The sequence below is a fragment of the Corythoichthys intestinalis genome, chromosome 6 (genome assembly GCF_030265065.1).
Source record: "Corythoichthys intestinalis isolate RoL2023-P3 chromosome 6, ASM3026506v1, whole genome shotgun sequence".
Classification (NCBI taxonomy): domain Eukaryota; kingdom Metazoa; phylum Chordata; class Actinopteri; order Syngnathiformes; family Syngnathidae; genus Corythoichthys; species Corythoichthys intestinalis.
Genome location: NC_080400.1, coordinates 17,355,865 through 17,379,706, shown reverse-complemented (window position 1 = coordinate 17,379,706; position 23,842 = coordinate 17,355,865). Strand labels below are relative to the sequence as shown.

At 38.1% G+C, this 23,842-nt stretch overlaps 1 protein-coding gene across 2 annotated transcripts; it reads right to left on the bottom strand.

Annotated features, from left to right (window-relative positions):
* Window positions 1–1,524: 1,524 nt before the first annotated feature.
* On the bottom strand, window positions 1,525–21,301 carry LOC130917567 (E3 ubiquitin-protein ligase rnf168-like). 2 transcript variants are annotated; one of them, XM_057839126.1, is made up of 8 exons: window positions 21,192–21,301; window positions 18,471–18,706; window positions 15,151–15,349; window positions 14,999–15,063; window positions 12,888–13,034; window positions 11,301–11,380; window positions 11,076–11,163; window positions 1,525–2,588 (listed from the first exon to the last, which is right to left on the bottom strand). In XM_057839126.1, exons 2-8 carry the CDS (start codon window positions 18,645–18,647, stop codon window positions 2,064–2,066), a joined length of 1,281 nt encoding a protein of 426 aa, XP_057695109.1. In that variant the 5' UTR covers window positions 18,648–18,706; window positions 21,192–21,301; the 3' UTR covers window positions 1,525–2,063. The 2 variants fall into 2 exon arrangements, with proteins under 2 accessions (XP_057695109.1, XP_057695108.1); XM_057839125.1 differs by lacking the exon at window positions 21,192–21,301 and adding an exon at window positions 20,950–21,185.
* Between the last annotated feature and the right edge of the window lie 2,541 nt (window positions 21,302–23,842).

Here is a 23,842-nt window from a genome sequence, read left to right as displayed (position 1 = left end):
AAATATAACAAAATATTAATAAAATGAATGGTTTTACTTTAGAGTTTAGGTAGTTAAATTGATATGATATATATTTTTTTAATCATTTATATAACGTTTTGTTTTCTGGTTAATAATTTCCAATGAAGGTTATGTATACAGGATTTGTCTTGAAATGTTTATTGTATTTTCATTGAAATGTATTATTTGTGTGGCAAGATTAATTATGGCATAAACAATGAAGTCATTTTATAGACACAGGGGATAGGTGTTATTATAATCAATTGGATACATAAAACTTGCTTTAAAAAATAAATTCTTTCATTTGTTTATTCAGGTTGATCATAGAGCTAGGGCAGAAGATGAATCCAACTCCAGTTCAGCCTTGCAGTACTTTGAGCGCCCCAAGTCAGACAGTCAGAGTCTAGACACATTTTCCTCTCAAAGTGCATGAAATTGATGCGTTTTACAAAGAAACATAAAAAAAAAAAATTCTCCCGGGGGGCATGCCCTCGGACCCCCCTAGAGGGCCTGTGTTTCCCTTCGTACAGCGATTCTTTTGGGATGGGCTGAGTCGAAGTCCAGGGCTGCTTTTTAGTCCCAGTCCGTCCCTGCACTGGACCCATCACTATGGTTTACAGACCATGGCATTGCTGTGCTCAATTGGCCTGCCAACTCTTCTGACCTGAACCCCATTGAGATTCTGTGGGATATTGTGAAGAGGAAGTTGAGAGACACCAGACCCAACACTGCAGATGAGCTTAAGGCTGCTATCGAAGCATCCTTGGCATCCATAACACCTCAGCAGTGCAAAAGGCTGATTGCCTCCATGCCACGCCACATTGAAGCAGTCATTTCTGCAAAAAGGATTCCCGACCAAGTATTGAGTTTGAGTGCATAGCTGGTATAATTAATTGAAGGTCGACTTTTTTTGTATTAAAAAACACTTTTTTGTATTGGTCGGATGAAATATGCTATTTTTTTCAGATAGGGATTTTTGCTTTTGACTTTTGCCAAAATCATCAATATTAAAACAATAAAAGGTTTGAACTGCTTCAGTTGTAATGAATCTAAAATATATGGAAGTCTAATGTTTATCAGTACATTAAAGAAAATAATTAACTTTATCACAATATGCTAATTTTTTTAAGGACTAGTATTTACTTTCCAAATATTTGATCATGAAATAGGATCACTTTTTGAATTAAAAATACAATGTTTATAAAAACCAATTCAAAGTAGAAATACACTCGTTATGGCCCAAATAACACCTATATTCATTTTTTTTTTTTTTTATTCATAGTATTTAACTCATTACCCTCCATTGACAATGACAGACGTCCAATCCATTTCAATTGGCACGACTGGCCGTGCATGCTGAACTTTCCATACCATTGACGATGCCAGGTGTCCAATGTATTTTCTGCGAAATGGATTGGACGTGTAGTGCCGTCAATAGCCCCAAAAAATTTCCTGTACGCAAAAATACACAATTTGCGCTTTTTCTCATGTGAAAACCGCCATCTTTTTTAATCCAATAAAAACCACCAAGCCATTTCTTTGACATATATGTTTTATTTTATGCAAAAATTCACAAGTAGCAGCAGCCCAAACAGAAAGTGACATCACAGGGGCTAAAACATTCCGAGAACCGGATCAGAACTTAATTAAAAAATGAACAAGGTTGGATCAGTGTAGTTCCTGGAGTGGGTAAAGGGATGGCAGAAAAAACGGGGATGGTGGGTGGTGCTGGCCAAAAACTATAAATGGGTGAATCTATTCATGCCAAATGTGGCAGTGAAACTTAAGTGCCACAAAACCTGGCAACATAACATATTTGCGTTAGGTCCCAAAAACTGAAAGGTGACATTTTAGTGAGGAAAGGAAGGTAGTACCCCCAAAAAACCTGGGGGTTCATGTACCCTTCTATGGAATGCCACCAGATGGTGGCAAAAATTCACTTAATAAATAAGGCGTCTGGTTTTGAGATGCTGTTAAAGCATTGAAGGCGGGGTCCATTTTGGAGAGGAGCTTAAAATGCCCAAACCAGGAAACCTGTCAATGAGGTTGGACTGTGAATTGCCTTAGTTTTGGTGGGTAGAGGTTGAGGCTTCCAGAGAGGAAGAGGAGGAGGAAGAAGATGTCGATTCGTCGGAGGTTTTATTTGTCCAAGAGGTTCTCCTCTGGGAGTCCCGCCTGAGTAGGTAGGCGTCGACCGAGCCTTTCCTGCGGTCTGTGTTTTTCTGCTTCTCCTCCTGGTTGATCTCCTTCTGCAGCAATAGTGCCATTTTCCGGTCGGCCTCTTCCTGCTGACGGCGGCTCGCTAGCTGGGCTTCCCATTCTGAATACAGCGCCACGGACGAAGACGTGCTAGCAGACGAAGAGGAAGAAAAGCGACGCCCCTGTTCTGTAAGAGAATTGTCGTCCTGCTCTTCGTGCTCAGGGTATTTTCTTTTAGATGTTCCTTCATCGGCGTAAATGCTCTGACTGTGGCGCGGCTCCTCCGCAAAAGAGGCGGGACAGGGGCTAGGAGATTCCGCTCTGTCCCGTTGAAGCTCCGAGATGTCTGCATGAGGGGGGCTTGGCTCACGGGAGAGGAGGATGTTCTCCTAAGAAACGCCAATTGCAGACATAGCAGTCTTAAAATCATGTCTTCATAATAATCTGGATGTGGCGGAAAACACAGACAAGACTGAAAAAGCAGTTTCTGCACTTGCAACCCTCTTCAAAAGAAACTACTGTATTTTAAGCCAAAAGTGTTTGAAAGAACAATATGTCTATATGCTGCCAGAGCAGATTCATGGCGCATTAAGCCCCTGAACTATTTTTAATTTGTCTGTTTTACCCTCAAACACCCCGTATACAGACGTCGCGCAACCGCTTTTGTTTCAACTAGAGCTGAAACGAATACTCGAGCAACTCGAGTAACTCTTGTTTAAAAACGTATCCGAGTAACTTTATTCACCTCGAGTAATCGTTTATTTTGACAGTTCTAAGCATCACGTTTTGCTCGGACTACTTTTAATGTGGGACAACGTGCTGATGTCACGTGCGTAGAGGAAGAAGCACAAAAAAAAAAAAAAAAAAAAAAAAAAAAAAAAAAAAAAACCCATCAGCCGACAGCCGCTACAAACGACGCCGACGTTGCTAAATACTAGCCCGCACGATGCTACGTTGATAGCAGGTAGCGTCTGATGAGTCTCATAGAGATCACATGTATGTTGAACTAGATGCGAAATGACAGACTCGGCCGCGTCTGGGCAGCGTTCGTAAACAGCCGCCATCTTAAAGCAGTAGAGCGCTAAGCGCTAATAAAGAGCGCTAAGCGCTAATAAATAAGATTAATGTTACAGTCACTAGCTCACGTATCGTTAGCCCTGCGGAGGGCTAGGTTTGTATTAATTAGGACCACTATCGATGCGTGGCTAATTTGTCTTACATACAGGCTTTAACATAACATAGCGTTGTGGAGTGATGAGGGCGTAAAATAAAAACTCAATCATGCTAACTATCACTTTTAGCTCAGTAGTCATTGCTGGATAAAACACCACGTAGCACTGGTCCCTAATGTGCTCCAATACAGCCTGTATCATACATTTATTTTGAACACTGCAAAAACTCAAAATCCCATCAGAACCTCCAGTTTAGACTAACTTAAAACTTAACTAGAACTTAAAAATGGCTTGACACAAATAGAAATTCAATTGAAACACGTGGGACAAAATCCTAACTTTTAAGTGATGTGTGTTATCAAGCGTAACGGCATTTTTAGGTATATACAGTGGGGAGAACAAGTATTTGATACACTGCCAATGGGTTTTCCCATTGACTGTGTATCAAATACTTGTTCTCCCCACTGTATATATATTATTTTTTTAATAAGAGCTAAAGGTTTTTTGAGTGAAAGCAGTTAATTAGTCTTTTTTTTATTCTAGTTACATCTGAGATGCAATTGTTGGCTGTTGAATTGTTGAATTGTTGAAAATGGTTCAAGATTAGATGAAATGTCTTGTTTTCTCATGTATATTTATAATTGCTCTTCACCTAAAAATATATTTGTCTTATCCGATTACTCGATTAATCGATAGAATTTTCAGTCGATTACTCGATTACTAAAATATTCGATAGCTGCAGCCCTAGTTTCAACCCATCCATAAAACCTAGGAGATTATACTTATTATTCAAAATGTCTGTCATTTTTAGCTTAGAATCATTAAGCGATGTCTAATATCTCGTAAAAAAAAAAAAAAAAAAACGACTTAAAAAAATTATTCACTCGCATATTTTAAACTTTAAAACAGATTACGTCACAATGAAAAAAATGGTGTCTGTAAAAAAGTCACAGATATCTAAATAATAACTATCGCTTAATTGTATTTTTTTTGTTACTATCGCATTTTCTCCGATATGTTAGATGATAAATAATCGATCCAAAGAAAGAAAAATTGAAAAACATTTAAAAGGGTAAATATATGAAAAAGAACATCTCAACCACTCCTTGATGTCTGCGATTTCTGCATAGCGACCCTTGTTATATTACCATGTTTAACCCATAAAATCCCCCCAAAATCCATCCGTGGCCATTCACGGCTGTATTTTGACACTCAGTGATACATGCTACATGGAGTTTTTGGATCGAAACAAGGTAAGTACGCGATAATATCTTGTTAAAGTCATGGCGTCTTTAATTCTGCCCTGCGTGCTCTCTCCTCCAGATAGGGTTTTCATGTTTAAAAAAAAAAATTTTTTTTTTGTTTTTTAGAAATGCCCTCCTGTTCAAAATTTTTCTTCTCCCAGAACATTGAGATTTTAAGCTTTCCAATGATGTATCACATATGCATATCATAATTTTGAAAGTTGGCCAAATTGGGCGTCTCAGAGCGGAACTTCATGTCACCAGTGTTTTCCGCCATGTACATTTTGGATGATTTTTTGTGGCACTTTACTCTTAAATTTTCCTTACTATAAGTCGTACTTTTCCCATTGCTTGGCTTCATCTGCGATCTGTACTCAGGTGCCACTTATATACACACTTTCCCACACACACACTTTTCCACACTGGAAGCGACGAGAAGGGCGCAGTAGGCGTGATCTTGATTTTATACTTTTAATTTCTTTTTCAGATTATTTTGCCTTAAAATGCCTTGAATTATTATAAGGAAAGCCTTGGGATCACGCCAGAGAAGATGGTTGAAGTGGCTGGGGAGAGAGAGAAGTCTGGACTTCCCTGCTAAAGCTGCTGCCCCGCGACCCGACTACGGATTAAGCATTAGATCATGGATAGATGGGGGTTCGTGGGAAGTGTTGTACGCATTAACTGGAAGTCAATTATTTCTTACGGAGAAAATGAGGTAATGATACGAGCACATTCATGTTATGAGCTTGGTTGTGGAACGAATTGTGCTATATCAGGAGGGTTCACTTTATATAAATAGAAAAAAAAAAGCCCAGTGTATTTATAGATGATGCAAAATACTGCCCCGTGGGCTGGAAGTTTGAGACCCAAGCCTTAATGGTTTGGTTGTGAGATTAATAGTTTGTGTTTTTTAAAGCCTTTTTATGCTCGCTCAATTTACTGCGTGGATACCCATTCATTCTGTCTGTAGTAGGGAACGGGAGTGTTTGTGGCCATTTTAATTTCTAAGAAAATTATTTTTTTATATGCGGAAAACACAGACAAGGCTGAAAAAGCACTTTCTGCTCTTGCACTCCTCTTTAAAAGAAACTGCTGTATTTTAAGCCAAAAGAACTGTTGTGTTTGATAGAACAATATGTCTAAATGCTGCTATATCAGATTCATGGTGCATTAAAGTGCGTACGAATGGAGAAAAAAAAGTCATAAATAGGATTATTTTGTGAATTAGAATCATATTTCGAGACGATTCGACTATATACAACAATTTAGCAAAGCGCAGATGACGAGAAATTAGCCGGTTAGCCACGCCTTGCGGAGTCACGATTTCATCTGATTTAGTATGCAGCCCATTGAGGGGGAATTATTCACAACGAGGAAAAGGCAACGAAGAGAGCCGCAAAATGTCATTGTTTCAGTCTCTCAACTCCAATATTTTTACAGGATATTTTTTTTATCCAAGTATTTTCCCCCAATAGCTAAATAAATGGCTTGAGAAGGACCAGTCAGCCTGTTGAGGGGGAATTATTCAGAACGAGGAAAACGTGATGAATAGAGCCGCAAAATGTCATTGTTTCAGTCTCTCTACTCCAATATTTTTACAGGATATTCTTTTTATCCAAGTAATTTTCCCCAATAGCTAAATAAAGGGCATGGTCATGACAAATAAGTCTTGTGCTAAATGGAATATGAAATAATAAAAATGCACTTATTCAGGACGACATGGCAAAATTACTCCATCATGGTCAAAGCTGTCGTCTTTACCTTTACTGTCACACCTCCCGAACGATATTTTATGCCACCTAAATCGGGCTTATGTCATTTCCCTTACCCGGCTTTGGAGAATATAAACAAACCAAGAGGCGTTACAGCTAGCCGACACGCTAACCCGAACCGACTGATGTTTTTAAGTCTTCGAAGCGGAAAATCACACAAAACTAGCCCGGATCATTTCACATGACAACTGGGTTGTCGATTGTCTTCGCCGATCGACAAACCGCCCGGCGGAGAGCGATTTACAGCTCGTTCCCCTACTACTACGGACAGGAGAGCTCGCTGGGGAAGCAGCTGGACAATGAACGCTGAACAAACCGGCCGACGTCACAGGAGTGTGTAGCTGCCAAATGGTCAACACGAATATGGCAAAATAATGCTTTACTACACGGCGAAGGCGTAAACAGCGAGAGTCATACGAGAGCGGCTGCAGTTGTTGTGCAGCTAACATGTGCAGCTAATGTGTATGAGGAGAGCTTCTTACATATCCATCCATGATCAAATGTAAGTAGTCCTTTATTTAATGAAAGTTTGTGGTGTTTACTTTGTAATCGCTGTATTCGCGGCTATTTTTAACACAAAGTTGCAATTTCTGATCGGTCGGAAAATTTAACAGAACATAGGGCACATGAAGAGGGCAATAAGCCGAGTATAGTGCTCTCCCTGCAGGGGGAATGTGCGACAAGCCGCCGGTCGTCGGCCGAGGGGACAAGGAGCACGTCAGCCACACAATGCGAGCCACCTACAAACTAAAATGATCCCAGTATTTGACATCATACAAAACAATGTTTACTCACTTCCTCGTAAGTTCCATGGTCCCACAGTAGTAGGGTTTGTTTTGGCCAATATCCCCCGGTGAATGGGAACCCTTTGAAACCCCAAAAAGGCTCACAAGCCTCTCCATCATACAGAAAGATTTTTCTGCAGCCGTTTGGCTGGCGTGATGCGAAAAATAAATCCCAAAATGTCCAAATTGAGTACTGCTTGTCATTTTTCCACCAAAATGTCATGTGACTCGTTACAGGAGTGCTGTCACCATTGCTGCAGAAATTGAAGAGGTAGGGGGTCAGCCTGTTAATGCCCAGACCATTCGTCGCACTCTACATCAAATTGGTGTGCATGGCTGTCACCCCAGGAGGAAGCCTCTTCAGAAGACGGTACACAAGAGAGCCCGCAAACAGTTTGCTGAAGACATGTCAACAAAGCACACGGATTACTGGAACCATGTCCTATGGTCTGATGAGACGGAGATAAATTTGTTTGGTTCCGATTAAAGTTGCACCGATACCGATACCAGTATCGGCAAGGGGCGCCAATCCGGCCCGAATTGGTGGTATCGGTATCGACGAGTACCAACATTTAGGGCGCCGATACCAACCACTGCCATCACTTGAACGCAAATGTACTGTCCTCCCCACGTGAGCTAACTTCCCAAATCCCGTTGCATGACATCTGTATATTTTTGTCTCGAAATTACCAAACGAAATTAACTCCTTCGTCTTCAATTTTTAGGATATCATCTACAACGCATATCCGCGATGTTACGCTGCTTATCTAATATGGCATTCACAAACGATTAGCATGCGTAAGCTAACGCCTGATATTATGGCGCCAATGGGATCAGAAAGCTTAAAACCGTGGGACACTAAGCAAACTCATGGTTTCATGATGAACCATTGAGTGGCAAATTAAGAGCGCCGTACTTCCAACTCGTCCTGTTTATGAAAGTCGATTGTCATATGTGTTGTGAAGTAATGAGCAGAAGTGACTTCTGTGACCAGACAACACTCAAGCGGCGCAGCGCGCACACTAGATATCATCAAATAGCAACCTAGATGTGCTATGTTAGATCCCATGCCAACTCTCGCGCGCACACACTAGATGTCATCAAATAGCAACCTAGATGTGCAACATTAGATCCCATGCCATTAGCTGCGTGAGCCCAGAGCGACGCGTAGTCCATATACAACATTGATGAATTAGAAACCGCCATGACTGAATGGAAGTTAAGCAGGCCAAATCAATCCATACCAATGACTATAGATAATGCTGCAAATACTGTTGATTCAATACATGTTACAGATGAAATCGGAAAACAAATAGGATGTTGTGCTTATATGGTAAATATAGCTGCTAAGAGCTGCAGCAATCAACAGTGTGCCCCACTTTACAAACAGTAAAGATTGTTCTCAGCACTTATATACAAAATTTCTTCAGATCAGTAAGAAGTAAACACATAAATATTACGCACTAAAATGCTTGTTTGTATGATGTTATTTTTGCTTGTTAGCAAATAAATAAATAAAAAAATAATAATAATAACAGTTGTATTTTCTGTTTCAGAACATTAAATGTATTGAATTGTATCGAAAATCATACCGAACCATGACTTAACTGTATCGTTGCATCCCTTATACGTACATATATACACATACATATACATATGTGTGTGTGTGTGTGTGTGTGTATATATATATATATATATATATATATATATATTTTTTTTTTTTTTTTTTTTTTTTGCTAACAGAGTGGTATCGGCCGATACTGCACAGCTAGGTATCTGTATCGGGCCCAAAAAATGGTATCGGTGCAACACTAGTTCCGATGGTCTGATGCATGTGTGACGGCGACCAGGTGAGGAGTACAAAGATAAGTGTGTCATGCCTCAATCTCTGCAGCAATGCTGACAGCACTCCTGTAACGAGTCACATGACATTTTGGAGGTAAAGTGACAAGCAGTACTCGATTTGGACATTTAGGGGTGTACGTAGTTCCCATGCGGTGTACTCACTTTTGTTGCCAGAGGTTTAGATAGTAATAATGGCTATATTCTGAGTTATTTTGAGGGGAAAATAAATTAACTCATTATATAAGCTGCACACAGACTACTTTTCATTGTGTCAAAGTGTCATTTTGTCAGTGTTGTCCTATGAAAAGGTTACTTAAAGTGCATGTGACACGAAAAAGCATGTTTATTTCATAATACACGCGGTATTTTATGCCCCTGAATGATATGGGCCGCTTGGATGTGTGTGGAAGCGATCACTATTTTTATTTAGTTTTTTGAATCCCGCGCCATGAAAATGAGTGACTTCCGGCTTCGGTCTTGCATTGAGGAGGAGGGCGCTGTGACGTGTACGGTAGAAGACGTCCTCTACAGTGTACTGTTGTGTATGAGGACAAAGGATTCAGCTGATTTTGCGGATTAATACGTTTATTTTTCGCATCACGCCAGCCAAACGGCTGCAGAAAAATCATTCTGTATGAGGGAGAGGCGTATGCGCCTTTTTGGAGTTTCAAAAGGTTCCCATTCACCGTGGATATTTACTGTGGGACCATTGGACTTACAAGGAAGTGAGTAAACATCTTATTTTGTATTATGTCAAATACGAATACAGCGATTACAAAGTAAACACTACAAACTTCCTTTAAATGAAGGACTACTTACGTTTGATCATTGATAGGCATGTAAAAAGCTCTCCTAATGCTCATTAGCAGCAGCACGTTAGCTGCACAACAACTCCAGCCACCCTCCTCCGGGGAACGAACTGTAAATTGCTCTCCGCCGGGCGGTTTGCCGATCCGCGAACACAATCGACAACCGGGTCGTCATGTCAAATAATCCAGGATAGTTATGTGTGATTTTCCGCTTTGAAGACTTTGAAACATCACTAGGTTCGGGTTAGCATGTCGGCTAGCTGTCACACCTTCTGGTTTGTTTACATTCTCCGAAGCCGGGGAAGGGAAATGACATATGTCCGATTTAGGTGTCATAAAATATCGTTTGGGAGGTGCGACAGTAAAGGTGAAGTCGACAGTTTTGACCATTATGGAGTAATTTTGCCATGTCGTCCTGAATAAATGCATTTTCTATTATTTCATATTCCATTCGGCACAAGACTGTTATTTGTCATGACCATGCCATTTAGCAATTGGGGAAAATACTTGGATAAAAAGAATATCCTGTAAAAATATTGAAGTAAAGAGACAGAAACAATGACATTTTGCCGCTCTCTTCGTCGCGTTTTCCTCGTTGTGAATAGTTCCCCCTCGACGGGCTGACTGGTCCTTCTCAAGCCATTTATATAGCTATTGGGGAAAAATACTTGGATAAAAAGAATATCCTGTAAAAATATTGGAGTAGAGAGACTGAAACAATGACATTTTGCAGCTTTCTTCGTCGCGATTTCCTCGTTCTGAATAATTCCCCCTAAATGGGCTGAATAGTAAAAGCGATGAGCCCAGTCTACCGCTGACGTCATCCACCTGTTGGGGACGCTATAGCCCTATAATGGTAGGCGTGGCTAACCGGCAGATTAAAAGACTAATTTCTCGTCATCTGTGCTTTGCTAAATTGTTGTATATAGTCGAATCGTCTCAAAATATGATTCTAATTCACATAATAATGCCATTTAAGACTTTTTTTCTCGTGTCATATGCTCTTTAAATATCTGCAGAAATGCGAGGGGTATACTCACTTTTGTTATACACAGTAGGACAATTTTGAAATCTGGCCAAATTGGGGATCTCAGCGCGAACCTTCAAGTCACCTGAGTGTTTTCCGCCATATGCATTTGCATTGTATTTATTTACAAAAAAATAATAATAGTAAACTCCTGACTTTTTCATTAGTGAAGGCGACAGATTTTTCTAGTTTTGCAACATCAATAAAACAATTCATACTCACATATCTTTGACCGTCCCTGTTTGAAATCAAAGTGATCGCCGGGCTGCAGTCTGACGGGCTCGACTTGGACGGAAGTCGATACAAGAACCTTTGCGCACACAACAAAAAAGGGGTGTGAAAAAAATGTGATGACATAATATCGTTACTTTATTTCAATAGTTCAATTAAAAAAAATGACAATCAAAATGATTGAGGTCTTTTTGGATTGGAAAATAAGCACCTTACTTTTCTATCTGTCCTACGTTCACCTTCTTGCGGGCTGGTGTGACGACAGCAGGTTTTTTGTGGGAAATAGGTTTGCTGTTCTTTTTTAAAAAAAAAAAAAAAAAAAGTGCATTAGGGCTGTACGATAAGCTCTTTTATTATTCATTAGGAGCACAGGCGCACGCTACAGCATGAATCAGGAGTAGATTCTCACTCCCTTCACCTCTCACCCCCCCCCCCTTTTTATGTAACACCTGGCATGCAATTTATGTTTAGAACAATGCTATTTTTGTTTGGTTCTTCTAAGCTGGATTTGTTTTACATACATGGCGGCTTCTTGTATGGAGGACCAGGAGTGCAAAAATTCAATAAATGAATACACGAAAAAAATTACTAAATATGTCATTAAAAAGCTTCTATTTCAATTTTTATTTATTTATTTCAATATTTATTTCAACATTTATATATATATTTTAGTGCTGTCAAATTTATCACGTTAACGGGCGGTAATTTTTTTTTTTTTTTTTTAATTAATCACGTTAAAATATTTAACGCATTTAACGCATGCGCGGGATGACCCGCTCATGCATTGCCTCAAACAGATTACAATGACGCCGATTTTTGCACATTGAGAGCTAAGAGGCAGAGAAAGGCGAGCGGACACAGGCGTTCATTAGACCGCGCCGTTTATTGGCATAAGCAGCGTTTCCCCTACATTTGAAATATTGTGACGGGCCACCACACCAAAATAAAAGCCACCACGGCTTGCAAATTAGTTTTTTTTTTTTTTTTTTTAAGATTTAAAAATCCACTAATTTATCATTTGTATAATTTAACATGACGTCTAAATGTATTGTGAAGCTCATCTGTACGCACTATTTGCGATAAGTCGTCTGAAATAGCACCTAAAATACAAACTGTTCCTTTTCACGTTTTATTTTGAAAAGTGTATCAGTTCTACTGAAAGCTTGCGGCTGGTACGTCGACTCGGCGCAGAGATGGGACGAAGAGAAAAACGGGACGGGAGAAAAACCCACAGAAAGGCATTTGAAGTTAATGAATGTATTTCTGGGTTAAGACTGTGATAACCTTAATATACTGACATTGACGTAACGTTTAAGTTTTTTATGGGGTGTTTTTGACCTGAATCGTCGCGTCCTACTTCTACCATAGCATTTGACGTCACTCGTTGCTATTTCAGAAGAGTATTTTTTAAATTTTAAAAGTTGGCTAACTTGGAGGTCTCAGAGCGGAACTTTAAAGTCACCTGAGTGTTTTCCGCCGCTACGTTTTAGTCCGCGTCTTAATGGCCACACAGATTATCAACAGCCCTATCGGAGCCATACAGAGCCTGTAAGAATCGTTAGCTCTAAAATAACTAATCATTTATTGTAATGTAATGTAAATGGGCATCATGACATTTTCAAATATATTATAGGTGCAAAATGCAAATTAAAAGGGTAAAACCTGTGCACGCACTTGTGCTCCCATTCTTTTTTCTTTACTCGAACCAAATTATTTTTAGGCCCCATACGCAAGCAAAATGGTCGCACTGTATAGCCCTGTGCATGCAAGCAAGAAGGAATATAATAAACAGTCATCACCTACCAGTTCACTGCTGAGCACTCTGGCCAGGATCTCATCCTGTAGCCTAATGCGCTTCTCTTTTTCCTCCTCCTCAGCCAGGAGTCTTTGGATGAACTCCTCACTGGCGCGTCGCTCCTCCTCGTCTAGCTTTCGCTTTTCCTCCCACAGCTACGACGACACCAATATTCATTTAATTTTTCTAACAATTTCCATGGATTCATGAAAGAAGGGAAAAGCTATCGATATAATTTTTAATGTACTTTCATTGGTTTGTAATTTACTTTTTTTTTTATTTACATGTATTTCAATAAAAAGAGGGAAACCCAGGAATTTTTAAATTTTGTTTTATATATTAAAAGGGGAAAAATTGAAATTCTTTTTATGTATTATTATTATTTTTTTTTTAATTAATTTGTATTTTATAGATTAGATTTTTTAAAAAGTTTTTTTTTCTTTAAATTGAAAATGTATATATTGGCGCTGTCAAAATTATCGCGTTTCAATTAATCACGTTAAAATATTTGACGCAATTAACGCACATGCCCCGCTCAGATTAAAATGACAATGTAATGTCCGCTTGTTACTTGTTTTTTGTTGTTTGGCGCCCTCTGCTGGCGCTAGGGTCCAAATGATTTTATGGGTTTGGGGAGTGAGCATGGTGTAATGACATCAACAATGGAGAGCTACTAGTTTATTTTTTGATTGAAAATTTTACAAATTTTAATAAAACGAAAACATTAAGAGGGGTTTTAATATAAAATTTCTACAACTTGTACTAACATTTATCTTTTAAGAACTACAAGTTTTTCTATCCATGGATCGCTTTAAGAGAATGTTAATAATGTGAATGCCATCTTGTTGATTTATTGTTATAATAAACAAATACAGTTCTTATGTACCGTATGTTGAATGTATATATCTGTCTTGTGTCTTATCTTTTCGTTCCAACAATAATTTACAGAAAAATATGGCATATTTCATAGATGGTTTGAATTGCGATTAATTACGATTAATTAATTTTTAAGCTGTAATTAATTTGATTAAAAATTTTAATCGTTTGACAGCTCTAGTATATATTCTTTATATTTAAATGCATTCATTAAAAAAAGAGAACAAAGGAAAACAGGAAATATTTTAGAAATTATTTTGAAATTAAAAAAGGGAAAAACGATTTGGTTTTTAATAAAGCAAAAGGGGAAAATGGGTAAATATATTGAGTATTTATTATTTTTTCAAAGATTTTTTTGTATTAATTTGTATTTCATAAATTAAATAAAAACAGATTTAATTTTTTTTAAGTTGAAAATGTAAATATTTATATTTAAATGCATTAATTAAAAAAGAGAACAAGGGAAAACAGGAAGTGTTCTTTTATTTATTTTTAAATTAAGAAAAGGGAAAAACTATTTGGTTTTTAATAAAACAAAAGGGAAAAATGGGTAAATATTTTTATTTATTATTTTAAAAAGAAAAATTTTAATTTGTATTTCATAAATTAGGCACAGATTTTATTAATTTTTTAAGTTGAAAATGTAAACATCCTTTATATTCAAATGCATTAATTAAAAAAGAGAACAAGGGAAAACAGGAAATATTCTTTTATTTTTAAATTAAAAAAGGGAAAAACTATTTGGTTTTTAATAAAACAAAAGGGAAAAATTGGTTCATTTTTAATTATTTATATTTTTTAAAGATTTAATTTTTAAATTAATTTGTATTTGATAAATTAGATAAAAACAGATTTTATTTTATTTTTAAGTTGAAAATGTAAATATATTTTGTATTTAAATGCTTTAATTAAAAAAGAAAACAAGGGAAAACAGGAAATATTCTTTTATTTTTAGATTACAAAAAGTAAAAAAATGGGTAAATATTTTTTTTAAAAGTTCATTTTAAATTAAAAAAAATAATAATAATAATATTTTTTATCATTATTTTTCATTGTGGACTACGGAAGACGTATTTCAAATGTATTTTTATGCACATAACTCACTTTCACGGGTTACACGAAACAATGAAGCGGACTAAATCGAGTTTGAACAATTTGCCAAAATTTTAGGAATTTAAGAAACCTATCAGACAAAATTCAGTGCCTACTAGTGAGTTTATGACCTGCTGGAGATGATACTTACTTTGCTCATTTGATCCTGATATTCTTGTCTCAGCTCTCCAGGCTCACTCACCCTTGGGACAAAAACTAAAGCACAAAAAGACACACAAACACAAGTGAGGCCACAATATCCGTCACGACACACTACTGCGTATCACGGGATGCAGCGCGTACCGGCCAGGTCGTTGTTGATGACGTCCTGCCCACTGAGGCGTCTCTGGCAGTGCTGCGGAAAGCTGTTCCGGATCTGCGTCCAGAGCTGCTCGTTGACCAGTGTCTTGTTCCTGTTGTTCAGGCGGGCCCACGTGGATACGCGCTTGCGGCACATGGGGCAACACAGAGTGCTCTTGTCTACAGACTCCAGGAAGCAGACCTTAAAGGGAAAGACACAACTTTATCATGCGCATCCTAGCAGAAGGAATCTTTGCTAGAATTGCAACAATTACTGTAATTTTCCCACTATAAGGCGCACCTGACTTTAAAGGGAACCACGGATAAAAAGACATGTAGTTTTTAAAAGATAAATGTTAGTAAGAGTAATAATTTGATATTAAAACCCCTCCTAATTTTTCCTTTTAATAAATTTTGTAAAATTTTAAAGCAAAAAATAAACTAGCAGCTCCCTATTGTTGTTGACGTCGCAGGGCGGTGACGTCACAGGGCCACGCTGCCGTACTTCACAGTCACTCAAACTATGTAAGGTAGTGATTTAAATACATCACAAGGTGTCAATTGCGAGTTTTACATTTTTTCCCCCTCAACTGACGCCGTAGCTCTCTGTTTTTTCGTGTTTTGTTTTTAGACTGGGTCTACTGTAGAGGCGTACGAAATTTCCGATTGTTAGATTATTCGCGATTCGGCCGTGGAAGATTCGAGAACGATTCACAAACATCCAAATTCCGATTATTGAATTATACCAGGTAAAGCAGAACTAAAACACAGGCGGCGCGGTCTTCGGGGCGCAATGAGAAATGTACCGAAGAGTAAATATCACGTTCAACTCATGCTGCTAGATAAAAAAAACAATCATACCTGACTGCGGCCGACAGCAAGGTGGAACTTGATGCAGAATGACAGACGACGGCGGAGTTAGTACATGTATTAGAATTTGCAATCATTTTCTGGGAGAAATTGAGCATTATCTGACAGAATTGCAGGGGTGCCAATACTTTTGGCTAGCAGTGTATATGTAGAAAGGATATCTGAACACACAGGTCTGATAAGTTTTAAAATTTTGTATTGATGTGCCTTGCTGCTATGTCAGTTTGTAGGTTTTATATTCTGCCATGTTTTTTGTATTTGAAAAAGGTTAATAACATTTTGTTGGGAAAAAAGTTCATATTCTCTAATGTTTCTTGTCCTCCGTGAAAAATGTTAATCTTCCGAATTAATCAAAATGAAATATTTGCAGACATCCCTTCCAATTGTTCTCATTACATACTTTTGGTTCAAATGTACATTTTCAGGGTCCTCCCAGGATTGATCCATCTAAATTCAAGACTTTTAAGACCTTTTTTAATGCCATTTCAACTGAAAATTCATTCTTTTCTCGCACCCATTATTTAGATCATATTGAATCATATTAAATAAATGAAGCACTGAACATCAAATTTAACCTCAATTACTAAGTGGCTTTGACAAAAGAATGGACATATATTGAAGATACAATTAAAACACATTTAAAGTAACATTATAAAGTCAGTCAGAATTTTTTTAAACACACACACACACACACACAATAATTATGGACAAAAAGAGGAGGACAGGATCAGACCAGCCATCTTCTGTAACAGGCTAGCCGCTAGTGCATCTGCCAAGACCCCAGTGAACATGGCTAACTCTCGAGTTAAAACGGCAAAATTCACATTCATTCAAAAGGCAAACCGAAATGTTTAAGCAGGTCCACTGCCTTCGCATGACCCATAAACTGCAACCTAAAGTATCTGGATGTAACTTGAACCCCTATCACATACTCCAAAACAACGGGAATATCGCTGGACTTAACCGTGCAGCAGTTGTGTGTGAAAACAATTTCCCTTGTCGACTGACATGGGAAGCAGTGTGCGTGAAAGCAGGCGTTAAATTCCCGGGTCACAGCAGATGGCTGATGACTTAAATATCATCGCGGCGGCCGATGTAACTTCCTCCCTCTTCGCAGTAAGAGGAAAAGCGGTAAACAAACATCGCAATTATAAACATAGCAAGCTGGAAACAGCTAAATTAAACTGAAAACATGACCAAAATTAAAATGTCAATTATTACGTCGGGCCGGGCCAGGGTTCTTTCTCGCTAACTTTTTGAAATAACTACATATTAACGATGTATGAATGATAAACTAAGGAATACTTGTTATAAAATAAATAATTTGGATAAAAAAAAGAAGGCACTGTATGGTCTTTGCAGAGCCAGAGCGTGCCTATACGCCCTTTTTAATCTTCCCCTCTGCAAGTCCGCAAAACCGCATCTGTTTATTTATATTTAACAAACTTTTCCAGCGTTATTTCGTTGTGTAAATAAATTTATAATGATCATAAAAATATGTAGTCTATTTAAACATTAAGAAAATGTGCGGATTTTTTTCTGCCAACTGAGAATTTGTTATAAAAGACAGGCTTTTATGCAGACATCGTTACAAATGTTATCACACAAAACGCGGGTCGGGCTTTAATACCCGCGATCAGTTCGGGTCGGGCTGGGCTTTTTAGGCCCGATTTTACCTCTATCTTAAAGTTCTGATGTGCTTAAATTGGCTGCAGTTACGAAGTCGGGAATGCTCCCTCCGGAAAAAAAAACACGATTTGGGCAACATTATGTTTAACAAACTTTTCCAGCGTTATTTCATTGTCTAAATGCATTTACAATGGTCATAAAAATATGTAGACTATTTAAACATCTGGAACAAAACGCAATATGACCAACATTGTGACAGCCGATGCCAAACAAAAATGACGTAATATCTGAAACAGATCACCAATGGACTCATTTGAAGTATATGAATGGTGGTCTGTTTTGGTGTTCAGAATCCACAATACTTCTGCCTGCAAGGTTTTCGTTCCACCGACAAAAGGACGCATTCCCGATGCAGAGGTGGATGGATTCTCCGTTTTGCCGGTTGCGGTGGTTTGGCACGCACGAGTTGCATTTCGATTTGTAGCGCAGTGCATCGTAAAAATTCTATGCGTCATCGTCGTTATGGATTTTTTTTTTTTTTTTTAAACTTTGTCACGGATATAATTTAGGTTTCACTGAGATTTTCATGAAAATTAAGACCACGGTGAAAAAATTCCAGACTTACAACAGCTAATTCAACACTTTTAATACCTTTAATAATGGAAAACTAAATTCAATGCTTTTTTAATACTTTTAAAAACCCGCGGGTACCCTGATTTTGCGCTAAAAGGCCATTTAAATTGAGTATGAGCCGATGAGTCGACCCATCGCGAAATGAATGTGATTGACTGACTGGTGAGAATTCAATTCATGCATGTGTTTACCTTGCAAAAGGTATGCTCGCAAGGTAGCGTCACCGGCTCCAGAAACATCTCCAAGCACACTGGACATCGACAGTCATCCAGGGACAGCGTTTCCTCTTTCTTTCCCTCGCCCTCTTTGCCTTCACCGCCCGAAGCATTTTGAGCCACCGTGTCTGCGTCCGAATCTGGTAACATCATTTTTTCTCCTCCCCCTCAGGGTGGGCAGTGCAGGGAGGCCTCCACAGCAAACACGGCTGCTATTAATCATAAATAAACAGAAACGGTTCAATCAAATTAAATCGTTCACTCCTCAGAAACATTGTTGAGCGAAAATGAGCAGATTCCGATATTTTATTATCAATCAACATTATTAAATATTTGGTATGAATAAATGAATTTGTACAATTAATAAAAATGAATTTAGAATGAATAAAACATATACACTAAAATACAGTTATTGGAAAAATAACACTTTAAAGTTGATACATAATACAAAAGCATTAATGACCAACATTTTTTCGAAAACCTCCCTGTTTAATAAATTAAAAAACAACAAACATTTTAAAATAAATAGAATTATCGCAGTTTTTCTTGTTAATATACAGTACTTTTTAAAGAAATCAATTAAAATAATAATAACAATAACAATTGAATCGCTGCCAGCCGTTGACAAGCACAGGACGTCCAGTTCAATAGCGTACCGCACTAATTCTATTTTCAGACTGCGACGTCGCCATCGTAACGCAAAAGTGGGACATTATAGACACGCCCTCGCATACAAACTATATTATTTCTGCTTGTATTCTCCGCTCAAAAAAAGAACACACTGATCAAACACTGCTGCTATGGAACTTGTAGAAACGACTCTAGACATTACGACATATGATGTTTTCTTCACGTCCAAAAGACCAGTTTAACGTCAGCAAGGTGAACATTTGTTGGGGGCCATGGTCCTTTAGAGGACGAAGGGTTAGGCCATTTTAATATTTATTTTTTACTGTGGCGTTTTGGTGTGCTGCTTCTGTCTGACAATGAATGACCTGAAAACTGTTACCTTTTCTCTTGTAAAAAAAAAAAAAAAAAAAACAACTTTAGGAAGGGGGAAGTGGAAGTGGAAGTAAATTATAGAATTAAGATTTGTTATTCATGAGAAAAAAATATAAGAAAACATTATAAGAGTTTGCTAGCTGTCACTGAGTAGCATTTGCAATTGCTATACAAAAATAGCAATGTAAGAACGGTCAGAGACATCAGACAACCAGAGAATATAATATATAAGAAAGACAGGGCATATGGGCAAACGATAGATTGTTGAAACAGGAGAATGTCATTGTCAGTGGCGTAAGGCAATGCACACAAGAAAAAGGTGTCGATAACAAAGCTAACTCTGGATCAGGTCGGCTCGTCTTTTTCAGCCCTCGGCACTCAAGCCATCTCTTTAACTGAATATTTGTATGTTCTTCCACATCTTTATCAATGAATTTGGCACCAGGGACATCATTTTCGGACAGAATTGTTAGGTTTAGCTCAGTAAACATCTCGTCCGTACACTATTTCCATTCATTTACTATTAGGGACAAACAGGAGGTTGACCCACCTAGCAACAGTTGCTAACGTCATGAATGTTAATGAGCAAAAGTGACGTGTTGCTTGCGGTACGGCACTAAACTGGGAGAGCTAGCTGTGAATGCTCATGTTTCATCAAAATGATAACTCCGAGCCTTCCCAGTCGAGATGAAGCACTTCCAACGGAAACCAATCAGTTCAATGAGTGCCCTACGAAGATTAAAAGGATGACAGTCTTAAAACTATTTTACTGGTAACTCTTAATGCCTGCGATATGAAGCAATTGTCAGAGAATCACGAAATTTGAAAAATAAGGTCTTAATTAAACCTTTTTTTTCAAATTTGTAAAAAAGAAAAAAATTAAAATGTGTAATACGCGCTCTAATATCTATAACCCTTGCTAAATCCTGTTTTTTTTTCTCATGGAACATGCAGATGCATGAGTTGACTTGCAACCATTTTTTTTTTATTGAGGAAAGATAGTTCACAATTCTGAATTAGTCTCAAAATCATGAAATTCTAAGTGTATCAAATGTGATACATTTGGCAAGAAAGGGTTATTAAACATTTCTCATCGGGAGGGCTGTCTACTATTCGCGAAATATTGCTTTTCGCGGCCAGTCTCGAATCGTAACCCCCGCGAATAACAAGGGCGGACTGTGCATACGTTTTCCTGTTTACCTTCAATTATCCAGGCCAACATTCCTCAACATCCTAAGCATATGTAACAAATTAGCAAGAAAAACGCCCAAACAAGACGTCCAGTTGAGAAAAAAGTAAACTACAGTAAATGACGTTCAAAACGTAGCTGCTAAATTTAGCAAAGCAGTCAACTTAGCCTCAATTGGAACTAGTCGCAAATTTCAGAATTACAAACTGTGACAGATTAGAACAGATGTTTATATTAAAACCTTATTGTACAAAGGTGTATTACCTGTTGAGTTATGCTCTCTCACTGCTTTTGATAGCAAATAAACTAACTGCTGGACCCAAACATGCCAAGTGAGCTATTAGCTCCGAAGCTACACCAACTAACAAGGCCACCACATAATTCCCACTCTGACGAACAAGCACCAAAGCGCTGCTATAAAACGTTAGAATTGATATACTTTACCCCCAACCCCGACAAATTACTTTTTAAATATTATTTTGGTTGTGAGAAATCTCTGCCATTACCCGCCCAATCCAGCTAGGGACGCCGTGCGCATGCGCGCTACACATCCGAGTGAAAACGTCGTAAAGTATGACGAAGTGTCGGGAAAAGCTGATGACAAGTGTTTGAGTTGACACCGTGAGAGCATGTCTTTTTATGTCAGCTATTTTCATGCAAACAAACACTGTGATGAATCAAACAGGTCTATATATCATCTTTGTGGGAAATACAGTTACTTACTACCACGAAAGTGACAGTCGTATTTTTTATACAAACGCAAATGTGGCATGTTTACGCAAACCCGTCGACAGGGAACAAGTTAACTCAGGTCTGAAAAGTATTGGCACCCCTGCAATTCTTTCAGATAATCCTGAAAGTAGTAATATCTTCATTTATTTTGCTTGCAATGAAAAACACAAAAGAGAATGGGAAAAAAAATCATTTTACACAAAACGCCAAAAATGGGCTTGACAAATCCTGTGATGCTTCTCCAGTTTGTGTAATTCTTTGAAAAATGATGTGATGCTTCACCAGTTTGTGTAATTAACAGCACCTGTTACTAACCTGTGGCGCATAACAGGTGATGGCAATGACTAGATCACACTGGCAGCCTGTTAAAATGGATTAAAGTTGACTCAACCTCTGTCCCGTGTCCTTGTGTGTACCACAGTGAGCATGGAGAAAAGAAAGAAGACCAAAGAACTGTCTGAGGAATTGAGAAGCAAATTTGTGAGGAAGCATGGGCAATCTCAAGACTACCATGCGCAGTGTCATCAATAAGTGTAAAGCCCATGGCACTGGGGCTAACCTCCCTAGATGTGGACGGAAAAGAAAAATTGACAAGGGATTTCAACGAAAGATAGTACCGATGGTGCATAAAGAACCTCGACTAATATCCAAACAAGTTCAAGCTGCCCCGCAGTCCGAGCGTACAACAGTGTCAACCCGTACTATCCTTTGACATCTGAATGAAAAGGGACTCTATGGTAGGATAGCCAGGAAGACCCCACTTCTGACCCAGAGACATAAAAAAGCCAGGCTGGAGTTTGCCAAAACTAATCTGAGAAAGCCAAAAAACGTTTTGGAAGAATGTTCTCTGGTCAGATGAGACAAAAGTAGAGCTAGAGTTTACAGGGGAAAAAACGAGGCCTTCAAAGAAAAGAACACGGTCCACAGTCATACATGGCGGTGGTTCCCTGATGTTTTGGGGTTGCTTTGCTACCTCTGGCACTGGACTGCTTGACCGTGTGGATGGCATTATGAAGTCTGAAGACCACCAACATATTTTGGGCCCAGTGTGAAAAAGCTGGGTCTCCCTCAGAGGTCATGGGTCTTCCAGCAGGACGATGAACCAAAACACACTTCAAAAATAACTAGAAAATGGTTTGAGAGAAAGCACTGGAGACTTCTAAAGTGAGTCCAGACCTGAATCCCATAGAACACTTGTGGAGAGAGCTTAAAATGCCCCCCTTCAAATCTCTGAGACCCGGAGCAGTTGGCCAAAGAAGAATGGTCTAAAATTCTAGCAGAGCATTGTAAGAATCTCACTGATGGATACTGGTAGCGGTTGTTCATGTTCACAGTTATTTTGGCCAACTGTTGTGTTACCAAGTATTAGGCTGAGGGTGCCAATACTTCTGTTCAGCCCATTTTTGGAGTTTTGTGTAAAACGATAATGATTTTTTTCCCATTCTCTTTTTGGTTTTTTCATTGCAATCAAAATAAATGAATATATTACTACCATAGCATTTGGTAATTGCAATCACTTTTTGGGAGAAATTGAGCATTATCTGACAGAATTGCACAGGTGCCAATACTTTTGGCCAGCAGTGAATAAACCAGGGCTAAAAACGCTTTTGTTTACCACAGCATATTCATAACTGTCTATGTATTTCAAATTTCATGCTATAAGCGTTTTTATTTTCTCATTTATATTTCCGATTTCAATGATTAATATGTTCTAAATTATATCGATGATTTAATTGGTTGGTTGGATTGGTTTTTTTAAATGTATAAGTTTATTTTCTGTTTCAATTAGTGCTGCAACAATTAATCGATTAACTCGACTATGGTTTGTTTTGAAAGTGTTTGCATTTAGCTTTAGGGTTTGCGTGGATACACTGCCCTCTAGTCTGCCTAATTTCACATGGCTGAATCCAGCTGCTCCCTGTTAAGACCAACCTAGGCTAAGTTTTTGTTTGCGCAAAAGTTTTTTTAATGCATCCGTATTTTAGTTCATAGGTATATTTAGCCGTTTTTTTATGTGGGAATATGTGTCTGTATTGCATTGTAAAAAAAATAACTAAAAAATTAGGTTAGCATTTTATTGCATTTAAGCTAGCGGACTTCTGCTATGTAACTTAGCCAATTGTTCTTTTGTTGTACATAGATCCTCATTTAGTTTTTTTTTTTTTTTTATACCATATTAGGTTCAGGTCAGGTATTTTAATTTTTTATGTTCTTTATCCAATTACTCGATTATTCGAACTAAATAGTTCATCGATTAACTGACTACTAAAATAATCGATAGCTGCAGCCCTAGTTTCAATTGTCTTTGATTTAATGTGATTTTTACGAATCATTTTATCTCTGCTTGTGGATTTTCATGTGATGTAAAGCACTTTGAATTGCCTTGTGTTGAATTGTTCGTTACAAATAAATTTGCCTTGCCTTT